At 56.7% G+C, this 13971-nt stretch overlaps 1 protein-coding gene across 1 annotated transcript; it reads right to left on the bottom strand.

Annotated features, from left to right (window-relative positions):
- Nucleotides 1-603: 603 nt before the first annotated feature.
- On the bottom strand, nucleotides 604-8951 carry TMEM151B (transmembrane protein 151B). The gene is made up of 3 exons (XM_025384264.1): nucleotides 8817-8951; nucleotides 6187-6627; nucleotides 604-4627 (listed from the first exon to the last, which is right to left on the bottom strand). Exons 1-3 carry the CDS (start codon nucleotides 8949-8951, stop codon nucleotides 3503-3505), a joined length of 1701 nt encoding a protein of 566 aa, XP_025240049.1. The 3' UTR covers nucleotides 604-3502.
- Nucleotides 8952-13971: the final 5020 nt, after the last annotated feature.

Below are 13971 nucleotides of genomic sequence, written 5' to 3'. Positions count from 1 at the left end.
TGGAGTGATCAAGGGTTGTATGGATGGAGACATGAGGCAGGAAAGGGAGACTGGCATGGGGGAAGAAAGGGTATGCAGTAGGAACCCAGCCCCTGTGCCCAGGGAAAGGATATTACTGAACCCCCACAAATGACCAACTTCTTCCAGGAATAGGGAAGTCAGAGAGGTGTCTGAGGGACTGTGCCTGCCAGATTCTCCCACGGGGGCTGCCTGCCTCTCTGACTCCCCTCCCCACCATTTTCTTCTCTACCAAACAGATCCTTGATCTTCAAACACGCACACACACACACACACACACACGCTCTGGCTACAGCAGAGCTATGTCTGGCTCTCTTTGCCACCCTCAGCCCTGTAGATGCATTTCCCTGTTGCTCAACTCTGCTTTAGGTGATCCAGTTCTATAGGCCACTCCATCCCCTATTTCCCCAACCCCCAACCTGGGAAGGGGACAACGAAATGACACCAGGGACTCAGACCCGGTGGCCTCCTCTGGGGAGGCAGCTGTAGATGATGACTTCTAGGGAAGGATGACACGATTCCTGCCACCCATCCCAGAGAGCTTCCCTGGGAGGGAGGGAAAGAAGTGCCACACTGGGACAGGAAGTCAGTGAGTCATCCACAACTTTATTATCCACCAGTTTGATTTGTACAATCTTTGCGCTTAAATCCACGACAAAAAGGCCACAGTGTGATGCACCCAATTGACAGAGACCTGTCTTCTCCCCAGCCAGGCCCAGCCCACCCCACAAGCCCTTGTCCCCAGGCCACATGGAGCCTTCTAGGTGCCCTCCATGAGTCCCCATCACTCTGTAGCTGTCCACCCTGGGGCCACACCTACAGGAATCACATCAGCCCCCAGGGCCACAAGAGACCTAGCTGACTGATTCAGGCTGAGCGCCATTCCCCATCCTCCTCAGGCTGATTGATTGGCCCAGAGCCTCCAGAACTGTGTCCCCAAAGGGCAGGTTATGGGCTACAACCCCAATCCAGGAGTGCCTGCTCTCCAGGGACTCCTTCCACTAAGCAGATGCTAAGCAGAGCACCAAAGGGGGCTTGGGAGTGACTGCATGTGTATGCCTGTCTAGGCAACCTAGAGTCTGTCTGTGCCTGACACCCTCTGACAGTTCCGGAGTGCAAACGTGTAGGTGTGAGGGTATGTGTGTGTGTATAGCCACAGCTGCTAGCAGAGGTTCTAATTAGAGAAACAAGAACATTCAGTGTAAAGTTTAATTTTAGAGATTAATTTTCTGGTTTTTGTTTTCCCTGGCAATCAATAAAGCTACCAAGAAAATAGACCAAAGAATTGGTTTCTCTCTAAGTCTGTGCGTGTGTGGGAGATGAGGCTGTCTGAGATGACCTAGGCAGAAATGGTCAATACAGGCAAAAATAATAATAGAGGTCTCCCTTCCCCTCTTCTGAGACCAGGCTCTGTCTCAGGAACAGGCCTGAGGGAGGAGGAGCCATGTTCCTCCTCCCCTGGAGCCCTGAGGTGGCCAGGCTGTCCCCACACAGAGCATGACATCCGGGTGCCAGCTGGCTAAGAAATGGAGCCTGAGGCCGCAGCTCACCACCTGTACCTCACAGATGTCCATCAGAGGAAAGAAGGGTGCTCCAAATGCCAGGCCCCCAAGGAGCACAGACTCGGGATCCAGGCAGGTTCAGTGCTGATAGGCAGGTGGGCACTACTGCCAGGGAAACCTGGTGGGCAGCTGTTTCCCCTGCCCAAGCCTCTCTCTCTCTAGTCTCTTCTCCCTCCTCACTCAGCCATCTCTACCTGAAAGTAAAGCTAAACCCTTTAGAAGCCATGGGCCATGGTATTCCCACAATTTGGGCCCCTCTCCCTAGGAAGAAGGGAAGGGGAGCCAGAGGTGATGTTGCATAGGTGGAGGCCACACAGTTGGTGGTGCAGGCCTGGCTGGGCTGGAGGAAGATGACAGGGGCTGAAGGAGGGGAAGGAGGAGTTCTGATGGCTCAGGCGAATGTAAGCAGGATCAGAGGTGAGAGATGTGGGTGGCCCAAGGGTTATCCTCTCTAGCCTGAAATGTGAGCTCAAGCCCTGGGCACTAAATCTGCTGGGGAGACTTTAGCCAGGGGAGTTGGGAGGGCAGGAGGGCTGTTCACAGACATGCACACTGAAGCACACTGGGGTGGAGGTGGTGGGGTGCGCACAGGGAGAGAAGGCGGTGTCAGAGCTTTAGGAGAACAGGATGTGGGGCCAGCACCCTGGGGTGGTGGCAGGATGCCCCTTTGAAGACCCTGGGACACACAGCAGGGCTTCAGCTCATAGGATAGGGGAGGATGGAAGGGTTGGGCAAGATTTAGAGAATGCTTGCCTCTGACCCTGCCATTGGAATTATTTCTCCAGTTGGGACTTGTGACAACGTCCTCAGCCCCCAAGAGATGTGTTTGAGGGAAAAGCACGCTCCACTCCTCTGCACAGGTTTAGGGAGGCAAAGGCCGCCCCCACAGACACCCCACCTTTGGAAGTCCTTTCCTCTACCCTCCACTGCCCTCTTCTCTCTTACTCCCACCTGCTTCCAGAGGTCCCCGTTGTCACCCAGGTCTATGTCATGCTCTCTCCCCTTAGTCACTCGCCCTGGCCAGCTTTAACAAGTGCCGCCCGGGTGTATCTCACACTCTCTAAAGGGAGTACACACCCAGAACCCAGGTGAGGAGGCCCCTGCCGGGAGGCTGCAGAGTTTAGAGAAAGGACTGAGGTACACAGCCCTCCACATTTCACTCTCCTCCCCACTGCACCGTGGCAACAGCTCTGCAGGACCAGGGAGCGGGAGATGAGTGCCGTCTGTGCGGTGAGCACAGTCCCTCTGGACCTGGAGTGGGGGCCCAGTTAGATAAACAACAGCGGAAGGAGCGGCAGAAGGGAAACCCCAATCTTGGGGTCAGCGCCAAGAAGAGGGCAGCAACATTTCCACGGCGTTGGATGGAGGCTTGGGGCTGACACCTGGCCCCAGCCTCAGACCCGCTAAATGCATTAGCTAGTTGGAATCCAGCCTGCTGGTCACCAAACCACTGCTCCCTCCATAGAGAGAGGCCCCAGGGGAGTGAGGCCACGGAGGAAGGAAAACCCCAAGTTCCCTTCTCCACAGCCTCTAAATCTCCCAGCCGCACGCCAGGGCCTCTCCCTTCAGACAAGGCCCAACGCGGGGCCCACGGTGCGGTTGTCATCTAACAGTCAGAAGATCTGTTGAAGGGCTGGACAGGAGGAAGGTGTCCCTTTAGGAACTCAGGGGTGGGGCTGGAAGAATGACTCTGCCAGGGGGATCTCGGGGAGCAGCCGACCCCCTCCCACCCATCGGTCTCTTTATGTACAGGGACGACAAGGGTCTCGGCCCCATCCGGGTCTGTCTTGCGGCCCTCACCTCCCTTTCCCTGCCCCCCGCGCGGCCTCAGTCACCGTGGTGACTCGCCCTGCGTCGCACAGGGAGCACAGTCCGGCGAGGGGCAGGCGGGAGGACGGCGCGGGCCACGCCGGGGACGGAGGTCACAGTGAGGTCTCTACGCAGGAGCCGTGGCGGTGCAGCGGCCGGTGGCTGTGGCCCAGACACCCCTCCTGCCGGTGGACGATGAGGACCGGAAAGTAGAGGGCGTCGTGGTAGGGCGGCGGCGGCCCGGCCTCCTCCTCGTCGTCGTCCTCGTCGTCCCCCATGCTGGCCTGGCTGGACAGCCGCGTCTGCTCCGTGGGGCAGCTGGCCTCGTTGACGCTCCCGCTGCGGCTGCGCCACAGGCAGCTGCGCCGGGAGCCGTAGAGACGGCCGAGCGAGAAGCGGCTGCCCCCGCAGCCCGCGCCCCCACCGGGGACCGGGCCGGCCCGCGGGCTGGCGCAGATGCTCAGGGCGCTGCGCGAGAAGATGGACGAGCTGCTGACGGCGCGCTGGCAGTGCTCGCAGCTGCGCCGGTAGGGAGCCACGCCCGCCGCGCCCGGGCCGCCTACCCCGCCGTAGCGGCACGAGGGCGCGTAGCCGCCGCTCGCCCCGCCGCAGCGCGTCCCGAGCCCCGCCAGGTCCATGAGCACCGCCTCAGAGTAGCTGGGCACCAGCTGCTGGTTGGAGCGGATGTGCCACTCGAGCTCCGTGCTGTCCACCGTGTTGACCCGCGGCAGGCGGTGGGTGAGCGGGGGCAGCAGCTCGTCGCTGGGGCTGAGGCCGCCGCCCGCGCTACTGGCCGACCCCGGGCCCTCCAGGCCAAAGAGCTTCTCCACGTGGTAGTGTGCGTAAGCCGTGCGGTACTCTGCCAGCACTCGCAGCGGCCACGACAGCGTGAGCAGCGCCGCGGCCCAGAAGGCCGAGGAGCAGGCGTACCAGGGCGGCCGGGCCGGGTCCGGGAAGGCCACCATGAACTCACGGAAGTCCACGTTCTTGAGGTGCATGCCCTCGCGTGCCTCCATGTAGTCGTCCAGGCCCTCGTTCTCTGCGAAGAAGCGCGCGCGCTGGCACAGGTACGCGTTCTCGGCCTCCACGCTGGCGAAACTGAAGCACTTGGTGAAGCGCAGCCTCGTGGCCGGCGCGCCCTCCAACCCCACCAGCGTCTTGGACACGTCGCGGACGCCACAGCGCGCGTAGTCGAACTCGGCCTCCGCCACGTGCGTGTTGACGCGTTCGTGGTAGACCTGCGGCGCGGGGGGCAGGCGGCTGGGTCGCGAGGAGCCCGTCAGCGGTGCCCGCTTCTGCCCACTCACCCTCGCCCGCCCCATCGCTGCTCTGGTTGCCTGGTCGGACCCTAAGTCTGTCTTGGTTTAGGTGCGGGCTGGACCTGGTTAGGATCGAGTTGCAGAGCAACTGACGCCCTCTGCATAATCAGACGTGAGGACCGGACTAGAACCAGCCCCACCTGTGCGTATTTAAATTCTAACTAAACCCTGCGTCCTCTAGGGGTCAGGCCCTGGCCACGAACTGCCCCTCTGGCTTGCCTGATCCATTTGCCACTACCTCTGTTTTCCAGAGTGCTCCCCCATCACCACAAACAGCCTTCTCTTCTTCTTTCTTCCCTTTTACAATTGTGTTTCCAAATGGGTTCCCCAGAAGCACTCCCTAAAGAACCCCTCTGTCTCTAGTCTTCCTGTTCAGGCTATAGCTATCACTCAGCCTCCTTCCTGCTTCTCACCGGCCCCAGGCTTCTGTCTGTTGATCCTTATACTAAGACAGATGGCCTACATCTGGGAACGTCTCCTCCAGGACTCCAACATGTCTCATCCTGGCGAGTCCACAAAGTGCTGATTGACCTGCCCACCCCCAGTGAGACTTCCTATGCCCACCTCTTCTTAGACCCTTGAACTTGAGATCCAGGAAGCTGGGATTGAGCCTAGCACTACCACTTAAGAGCAGCAGACTTTACACAAGTCACTGAGTTTAGGTGTCCATACCTGTGAAAGAGAACTCGGTAGCAGTCACCTCACTGAATAGGTAGAGCATGCTATGATATTGGGCATGTGAAGCCATCTCCAACCATTAAGCACTAATTTTTTTTCTTTTTTCTTTTTTTTTGAGATGGGGTCTTGCACTGTGGTGATCACAGCTCACTACAGCCTCAACTGCCCAGGCTCAAATGATTTTCCCACCTCAGTTTCCTGAGTAGCTGGGACTACAGGTGCATACCACCACACCAGCTACTTCTTTTTATTATTTCTAGAGATGGGGTGTTACTATGTTGCCACGAGGCAGGCTGGTCTCAAACTCCTGGCTCAGGAGATCCTCCTGCCTCACCAAAGTGCTGAGGTTACAGGCCTGAGCCACCACACTCTGCCATTAATCACCAAATAGACCCATTAAGCACTAAACAGTATACAGATCCTGGAGCCAGATTCCTTGAGTTCGAGTCTCATCTCCACCACATACTGCCTATTTGACCTTAGACACGTTACTTAAACTCTCCAGGCCTCAGTTTCCTCATCTGCAAAATGGGAATACCTGCCTACCTCATAGGGTTGTTATGAGGGTTAAATAAATGATTTGATGTGTGTAAAATACTTAGAGCAGAGCCTGGCTCCTGGTCATTGTTTGCTGTTATGACTATGGTTGTTGCTATTGCCCTGCTGTTGCAATGCTCATGGGAGCTCACTGCTGCCTTGTGCTCCTCCCACCTTCCCCCCAGGGAGGTGGGGAGGGAGTAAGGCAGGGCCAAGTGCCACCTCCCATGTTGAATGTCTTGCACTCCCCACCAGCTCCTCACCTGGGTGGTGGTATAGGCGTCTCCGTTGCGGTATCTGGTGACCTGGCGGGTGCGGCGGACATAGTGGTAGCTGATGGCCTTCCACCAGATGCAGGGTGTGGCTTGCTGCATGCGGCCCACACGCTCCCGCACACTGCTCACATCAACACGGTGCTGCAGCTCATGGCGGGCTTGGCAGTGCCAACACTCCACCAGGTAGACGGCGTACAACATGAGCAGGAAGGCCAGGGGGATGTAGACATAGCCGTTGGAGCAGGGGCTGTCATGGTACATGAGGCTGTTGCCCTGGTAGGCGCTGCTGAAGGTGAGGCGCGTCACTGTGGTGACGTGGCACCAGGCCACTGCCCCCAGGCAGCCGTACATGAGCAGCGAGAGCAGGAGGCACTTCCAGTGGGACTCACGGCAGAGGGACTTGGTGAAAGAGGGCTGGATGGGACGCTGCTGCTCAGGTGGGCAGGGAGAGGGGCCGAGATGAGTGGGAAGTGAGAGCAGGCAGGACCCAGCACAGAGATGGATTCAGGGATGGAGGGGCAGAGGCCAGCACCAGAAATAACAAGCAAAGAGAACAAGGATATGGAAAGAAAAGGTGAGACCAAGATGGAAGTCAGGGGCCAGAGGTAGAAATGGAAGTGACACAGAGCGAGCCATGAGGATAGGAAAGGGGACCAGAATGCCAGTACAGGCAAGTGCAGAGAGAGACACCCCAAGAGGCAGAGAAAGATCAGAGCCAGAGATGGAGGCCCAGGCAGCAAACACAGATGGATAGGATGGTACCCAGAGAGTGTCCAGAGACAGACATAAAGAGGGCAATGAAACAGGAGAAGGTGTGGACAGGGAAGACAGGGGAGGACAGACAGACAGGTATCAGCGAAGGCAGGTCCCCAGCCCAGACCCCTTCCAGGTCCTCTAGAAAAGGGGGAGGGACCCACTGACATCACCTCCCCACTTAACAAGTGGGGCCCTCACTTCCAGATTTGTTTCAGTCCTAGGTTCTAGAGGAGCTGCTCCCCTCCGATCCATCCACCTCCCTAACCCTCACAATTAGCCTAACACCTCCTTTGGAGAAGGGCCTCCAGAGAACCCCAGGCCCTGTCTCATTCCCCATGTTCTGGACCCTGGTTTCCCTGTGAGTCTTCCTCCTGTGCCCTGACATCCTTCCCTTTGTCCTAGGATGGGAGGGAGGGGGCTGGGGTCCCTAAGCGGCAGGCAGTCCAGGAGGAGGTATCCAGAAGGGCAGAGGCATGTGGCTGAGGAGAGGACAGGCATAGGGGATGTGGGACCAGGGTAGCGAGGACAACGTTTGAAGCCCAGCAATTTGTCAAGAGAAAATGATTTTTGGTACTCTCCTGGAGCCTGTCTTTTAAAGCACTTGGCACATTCTGTCCCAGGGTTGGCCCAGGATTTGTTTACATGGCGGGCTCCCCACTAGATTGGGTACTCCTGAGGACCCACACTTCATTCTCTTTGCATCCTAGGTGCCTACCATGGTGCTGGCCCCCAGCAGCCACATCCTAATTGAGTGTTGAGTTTGATTTATTGTAGTGGCCTGTTTTCCCACCCCTCCTCTCTGCTTTCTAGCTTTAGGAACCCATCCCCCCACCACACACACACACACACACACACACACACACACACACACAGAGCTGCCTGCTGGGATCCTGACTTACCCCCTCAATTCCTCAAGCCTGACCTAGAGGCCAGCCAGGGAAGAGAGGAAAAGAGTGGAAAAGAAGGTACAATAATAGGCATCGAGCCCTGGATCTAGAAGTATGGATAGTTAGGCGAGTTAGGAAATAGCACACAGTACATGTGGACAAGGAGGTTAGGGTACATGTGCCTTTCCGGGAGCCTTGTCCTTAGGAGGTATGAACACATGGGCCCCTTCGTGTGCCTACCTGGTTGTGCGCTTGTCCCCATGTGGGTACCTCTGAAAGGGGCTTTACCTGCCGGCCTATCCCCTCTTGTGTGCCTCTGCCCTAGTGCAGGGTGCATGCGTGTGCACAAGTGTGCATGGGAGGCTGGAGTGGGGGTGCTCTTGGTACTTTCCTCCGTCTCTTTGTCTTCAGGTTCAGAGGACTGAGGACTAGTGACCCCAACTAGGGATATGAGGAAGCAGCAGGAGCCTCGTGAGAGGTGCACACCCCCCCTCCCACACACACACTCCCAATGACCACAGAGGGGATCCCCCTGTACACATCTGACCTCCTTAGGGTCCTAGATCAGGTAACACCACCACTTCCCCATGGTACCCTCCTCGTTCTGTAGCCCCTACAAGTCTCCCTTCCTGGCCTTCAAGGTAGCATCCCCCTCTGTGAGACAGGATCCCTGCCACCGTCCCCACCCCGGTAGAGCCTAGCCCCCTCTCTCATAAGCCCAGGGTCCGCGAGGCTCCGCCCCTAGGCCCCTCCCCCTGCCCGGGACCCCCTGAGCCCCGCCCCCGGCGCGGCCCCTTCCCCGGCACCGCGGACCGCCGCCGGGTGGGGGCGGCGGCGCGGACTGCGGCTGCAGCTGCCGGCTCGGGGTGCGGGGCGCCGGCTGCGCTGCGGCGGAACCGGCGGGGGCCGCGTGCGATGGGGGATGGGGGGCCAGGCTGCGGCCGCGCTCGGGAAAGGGGCGCCCTCGACTCTCACCTCCTCTCGGGCGGGGCCCTCGTCCGCCGCCGCCGCTGCCGCCGCGGCCGTGAGCTCCTCCGGGACTCCGGGGCCGCCACCGCCGCCGCCGCCGCCGGCGGCGCTCTCTCCCGCAGCCGAGCCAGGGGGGGACATGGCGTAGAGGGGGCGCGTCGAGCTCAGGACCTCCCGGGGGACTGCCAGGGGCCGGGGGCATCCTGCGCGGGCCCTGGGGAGAGGACGGGAGGGGGCGGGGCCCTCGCTGCTCCCCACCCCCCGCCGGGGGGAGGGGGCCCGGAAAGGGCACCGGGAGTAAGGGGCTGGGGGTTGGGGGTGGGAGGCAGGCTAGGGGGGCCGGGCCGGGGGGGCCGGGGCCGGGGGCGGGTGTCACCTTGAGGCCCTCGCGGCGCCGCTCCGCCTCCCGCCCGCTCCCGCCGCCGCCTTTTGTCTGAGCCGAGCTGGAGCCAGCGCGCCCCCCCTTCCTCCCAGCGCAGCCGAGCCCCGCCCCCAGCCCCCCAAACTCCGCCTTCCCAAGCCTACCTAATAACCACCCCCCGAAGGGGTAAAGCAACAGGGACTCCCCACACCCCTTCCCCGCTCCCAGCCCTGCTCACTGCACCTCCCTCCCGCACTCCCATCTTGGGGAGAATCTATGCCGCAACTCCTCTCCATCTGTTCTCCGTGGACTGGGTCCCCGAGGTTCAACTAACAGCACCCCGCCACACACGCACACATCTCTGGTTCCCCCAAGTTCCTGGGGCACAGGAGTGGGGAGAGGAACTTGATCCTTGAAACCCTAGGGAAGATCCTTACTCCCAGTTGCATGGTGAAGGGTTAAAGCAGAAGCTAGACTTCCAGAGGAATGGAATAGGGTGAAAGGGAAGAGACTGAAGCTAGAGGTGGGAAAGGACTAACAGAGGGCAGAGGGAGGACATTGGAACCGGCCTTCACTGAACCATCTTCCTTCCCTAAAAGAGCCGCTCCAGAGAAGCAGTGAAGTGTGTGCAATGCCCTACGCTGGAGGGCAGGAAACCTGAGTTCTAATTCTCAATCCTGTCTCTGTCATTAAGGAGTTATGTGACCTTGGGCAAGTGCCTTCCTCTCTCTGAGCCTTAATTTCTTCATCTGTGCAGTGAGGAATTTGACTGGACAATTTCTAAGGCTCCGACTTGTGGGTGTAGGAAGCAGGCCAGGCTGAGCCATTGCAAGCAGGCTATCCTTTCAGGCCATCCCACACTGCTCTTGCCTGCATTCCCTGGCACAGCAGGAAGGACCCTGACATTTATTCATTCATTCATTCCTGGAGGTCTCCATTCAGTAAACAGGTGTTGGGTACCTATTGTGTAACCAGTACAGAAGTGAAACACAGTTTCCTTCCCTCAAGGAGCACAAAGTCTAATGGGGAGAAAAGAACAGGAAAACCAACCATTATGAAGGATGTAATAAAAGCCATGCATGATCAATCTTGTGCATACACAGTTACTGTGGAATCCTACTATGTGTCATTAGAGTCTTTGACATACAGTAACTGTTCTCGCCAATTACTCATAGGGAACCAAGGCAGAGGGAGAGTGAATGGCTTACTCAAGGTCACCTGCTAGCACTCACAGAGCTAGTCCTAGAATTCAGATCTTTCCCACTGAAAAGTCTATGGGGAATATTTGTGGGTAGGAAGTTAGTTTGAGGCAAAGCCTTGATGTCTGATTTTGGGGGATAGGGTACAAGCACACTGATCTGCCCAGGATGTTCCTTCCCCTTATTGGGAACAGCCACTGTTCCCACCCCTCTAGTACACTCCTGGCCCTGTCTTCGTTTTAGTACTCTTCCCTTTCCAGGCAGGTGAAGGTGGCTCTCTGTCCACCTATTGCTTAGAGCTATCCAGCCTGCATGGCCCTCTCCAGGTTGATGGGCCCATTCTCCCTGCCCAGAGGAAGGCGGCTGTCCAGAAGAGGCGGGGGTCTTGTTCACTCCCTTGGCAGAGGCAGAATCTCACTTGGTGACTCATTCCAGCATCTCCCGCCCATGCTTTTTGGGAAGCTGGCCTCACAGCTAACTCCAGCCCTTCTTGTTCCAGTTTCAGCCCCTTCCACGTAATTCAGTCCTCACTGCCCACAGAGAGCAGAGCCCCTAACCTTGGCCTTTCCAAACCTACAGAGGATCCTCTCGTGCTCCCCATTTAGGCACTATAATCTTCCTCTTGACACTCACCCCCACTGCCTTTCTGTCTCCACTTCAAAGGGCTTTGGAGAAGGGACAGTTTAGCTCTTTTGGCCAGCCCTAGAGCTCCAAAGAGACAAAAGGCTACCCCTGCCTTCTCCATTCACACACAGTACCCTTCCCTGGAAGCTACAGGAAAGGGGGGTGAAGGAGGGGGCGGTGGAAGGAGCCAGCTGACCGGCTGGTCACCATGGAAACCAGGCCTGTTTCCTGAAGATGAGCCTAGCTGGGGTGGGTGGAGGTGGGGAGTGGGGGCACAAAGGGAACCAGAAAACAACAGAGAGAAAGACCAGAGGCCCAGCCTCAGAGAAGACTGGAGCTGAGGAGGCGAGGTCAGGCCCCTAACTATGCTGTGGCCTAAGTCAAAGTCCCCAAGTCACCCTTTCAGATAACACTGCAATGGTCCCTCTCCCCATTTCTGGAGTGTTGGAAAGGATTCCCGTCAAGAGTGCAAGCTCTGGTACTGGGGCCAGTGGGTGACTCAATGCTGACCTCATGTGGCCATAAAAGGGACTGCCACACACCTGTTATGGCTCAGGGCCAAACACCTGGCTGAGTTGAGTGGGTTTTTCCTTAAATTCAGACTCCATATGACTAAAAAGGAGGTCCTTGCACACTCCTGAGTTCTTACGTCCTTGCAGAGGGCTCAAACACTCCCACCCTATGTGGTTTACATCTTGATAAAGAAAAGAAGGTTTCACTAAAAAATATATAAAAGTTTTGGATTACATCAGAAGCCATCTCTGCACTTTCTATTTTACCTTGAGCAAGTCAACTCACCTCTCTGGGCCTCAGTTTCCCAACATTAAAATGTGGATGATAGTGTCAGATTTTGTATGGGTTTTTTTGTTTTTGTTTTTGTTTTTCGACTGAGTCTCACTCTGTTGTCCAGGCTGGAGAGCAGTGGCACGATCTCAGCTCACTGCAACCTCCACCTCCCAGGTTGAAGTGATTCTCCTACCTCAGCCTCCCAAGTAGCTGGGATTAATTGCAGGCATGTGCCACCAGGCCCAGCTAATTTTTGTATTTTTTTTTTTTTTTTTTTTTTTTTTTGAGACGGAGTCTGGCTCTGTCGCCCATTCTGGAGTGCAGTGGCGCGATCTCGGCTCACTGCAAGCTCCGCCTCCCGGGTTCACGCCATTCTCCTGCCTCAGCCTCCCGAGTAGCTGGGACTACAGGCACCCGCCACCGCGCCCGGCAAATGTTTTGTATTTTGTAGTAGAGATGGAGTTTCACCGTGTTAGCCAGGATGGTCTCGATCTCCTGACCTCGTGATCCACCCGCCTCGGCCTCCCAAAGTGCTGGGATTACAGGCGTGAGCCACCGCGCCTGGCATTTTTGTATTTTTGATAGAGACAAGGTTTCGCCATGTTGGCCAGGCCAGTCTCGAACTCCTGACCTCAAATGATCCACCTACCTCAGCCTTCCAAAGTTTATAGGTGTGAATACAGGCATGAGCCACTGTGCTCAGCCAAATTTTGAACCCAGTTGGTCTGGGTCTGGAGTTTATTACTATACTTTTGCTGCAGCCTTTGAGGACTGGAGAGGAACATGTCAGGGGAGGAGATTGAGAACATCTGAAATCATGCTGACCCAAGGGAAGGAGATGCTTCAATTTCCCGGGCCTTTCCCCTCGCGGCTCCTCACTGGGCTTCATGCTCATCACATCCTTCCCACTCTGGTCCTACATGGGGTTGAAGAACAGTGGGCCATATTCTCCCCTCAGCCCTCCCCCAACTCTTCTGTCTCCAATCACCCCCCAGAGACTAGGTCCTCCTCTCCGTATCTCTCTTCCCTTCCCATTCTCAGTTCAAAGGGAACCTTCCTTACCTCTCACCCCACTGAGTAGCTGGCCCCACTGTGTGCCCCCACAACACCCTGTTCTCAGTTCTGTCTTATCCCAACCACTCTGAGCTGTAATTGCCAAGGAGCTTTTTTAGGACCATGGGATTTTTTTTGTTGGTCATAGGGGGGTGGTTATGGGTTATTACTGTGATAGTCAGTTTTGCTTCCAATAGAAAGAACAAAGTCAGACATTACAGGAGACCTTCCATACATGTTTAACAAGTGGGTGCATGATGGATGAATAAAATGAGGTTGCAGGGGAAGGGCAGTGGGAAAACTGGCCTCTCCCCTGCAAAACGTTGCTATCTACACTCATCCACCTTCCTTTCCCCAATGCTGGAGATGGAAAAGCTACATGTTTCCTTGGGGATAACCCTGTAAGGGCATTGCTGGCGCTAGACTGATAGCACATGGAGTAGTGGGGAGGAACAAGGGAATAAATCATGGGGCATGGGCTTAGGGCTCACTTGTAGTGGGGTTCTCCCACGGCCTTCCTAAGCCCAGGGACAGCGGTTTTCGTACTAAGATTGGGGCTGTGTTAGGGACCTGAGCAGAGTGCAACCAGCATATCTGGGGCCTCCCCAATCTGACCCCACTTCCTTGACTGCTGGGGTTGACCAGAAACTGTAACTACCCAAGGCCAGGATTTCACCCTTTGAGGAAGAAGAAACCCCATAACCACTTTGCTTTTTAGATAACAGTCTCCATGAGAAGACGCTCTTTCCAAAAAAATTTTTCATGCCCAATTCCATGTGATGTAGGACGTTGACACAGGAGACTGTCTTCGAGGACCCAGAAGAACTGCTCCTTTAAAGATAATGGGAGTCCCCTTTCCCTACCAATACTCCTGGGCACTGATAGGGAAAGATGAGAAAGCAAGAGAAATTGAGATAAATGGGCAAGGGATAGGAAGCAGTGCTTCCGCAACCCATCACCTACATGCCCTCCCTCAAAGATGCCAGCTTGTACAGATAGTTAATAGATATTTCTTTTAAAACAAATGAATGGTCCGGGCCTAGTGGCTCGCAGCCTGTAATCCCAGCACTTTGGGAGTCCGAGGCAGGCAGATTGCTTGAACCCAGGAGTTCGGGACCAGCCTGGGCAACGTGGCAAG

The sequence above is a fragment of the Theropithecus gelada genome, chromosome 4, assembly GCF_003255815.1.
Source record: "Theropithecus gelada isolate Dixy chromosome 4, Tgel_1.0, whole genome shotgun sequence".
NCBI classification, from domain to species: domain Eukaryota; kingdom Metazoa; phylum Chordata; class Mammalia; order Primates; family Cercopithecidae; genus Theropithecus; species Theropithecus gelada.
This window is presented reverse-complemented; position numbering and strand designations above follow the sequence as displayed.

Coding starts and splice junctions, on each gene's coding strand:
- TMEM151B (XM_025384264.1), bottom strand. CDS start 8,951: ATGTCCCCCCCTGGCTCGGCTGCGGGAGAGAGCGCCGCCGGCGGCGGC. Junction 6,628..8,816: donor AGGGCCCCGCCCGAGAGGAG/GTGAGAGTCGAG, acceptor CCACCTGAGCAG/CAGCGTCCCATCCAGCCCTC. Junction 4,628..6,186: donor ACGCCTATACCACCACCCAG/GTGAGGAGCTGG, acceptor CCCGCGCCGCAG/GTCTACCACGAACGCGTCAA.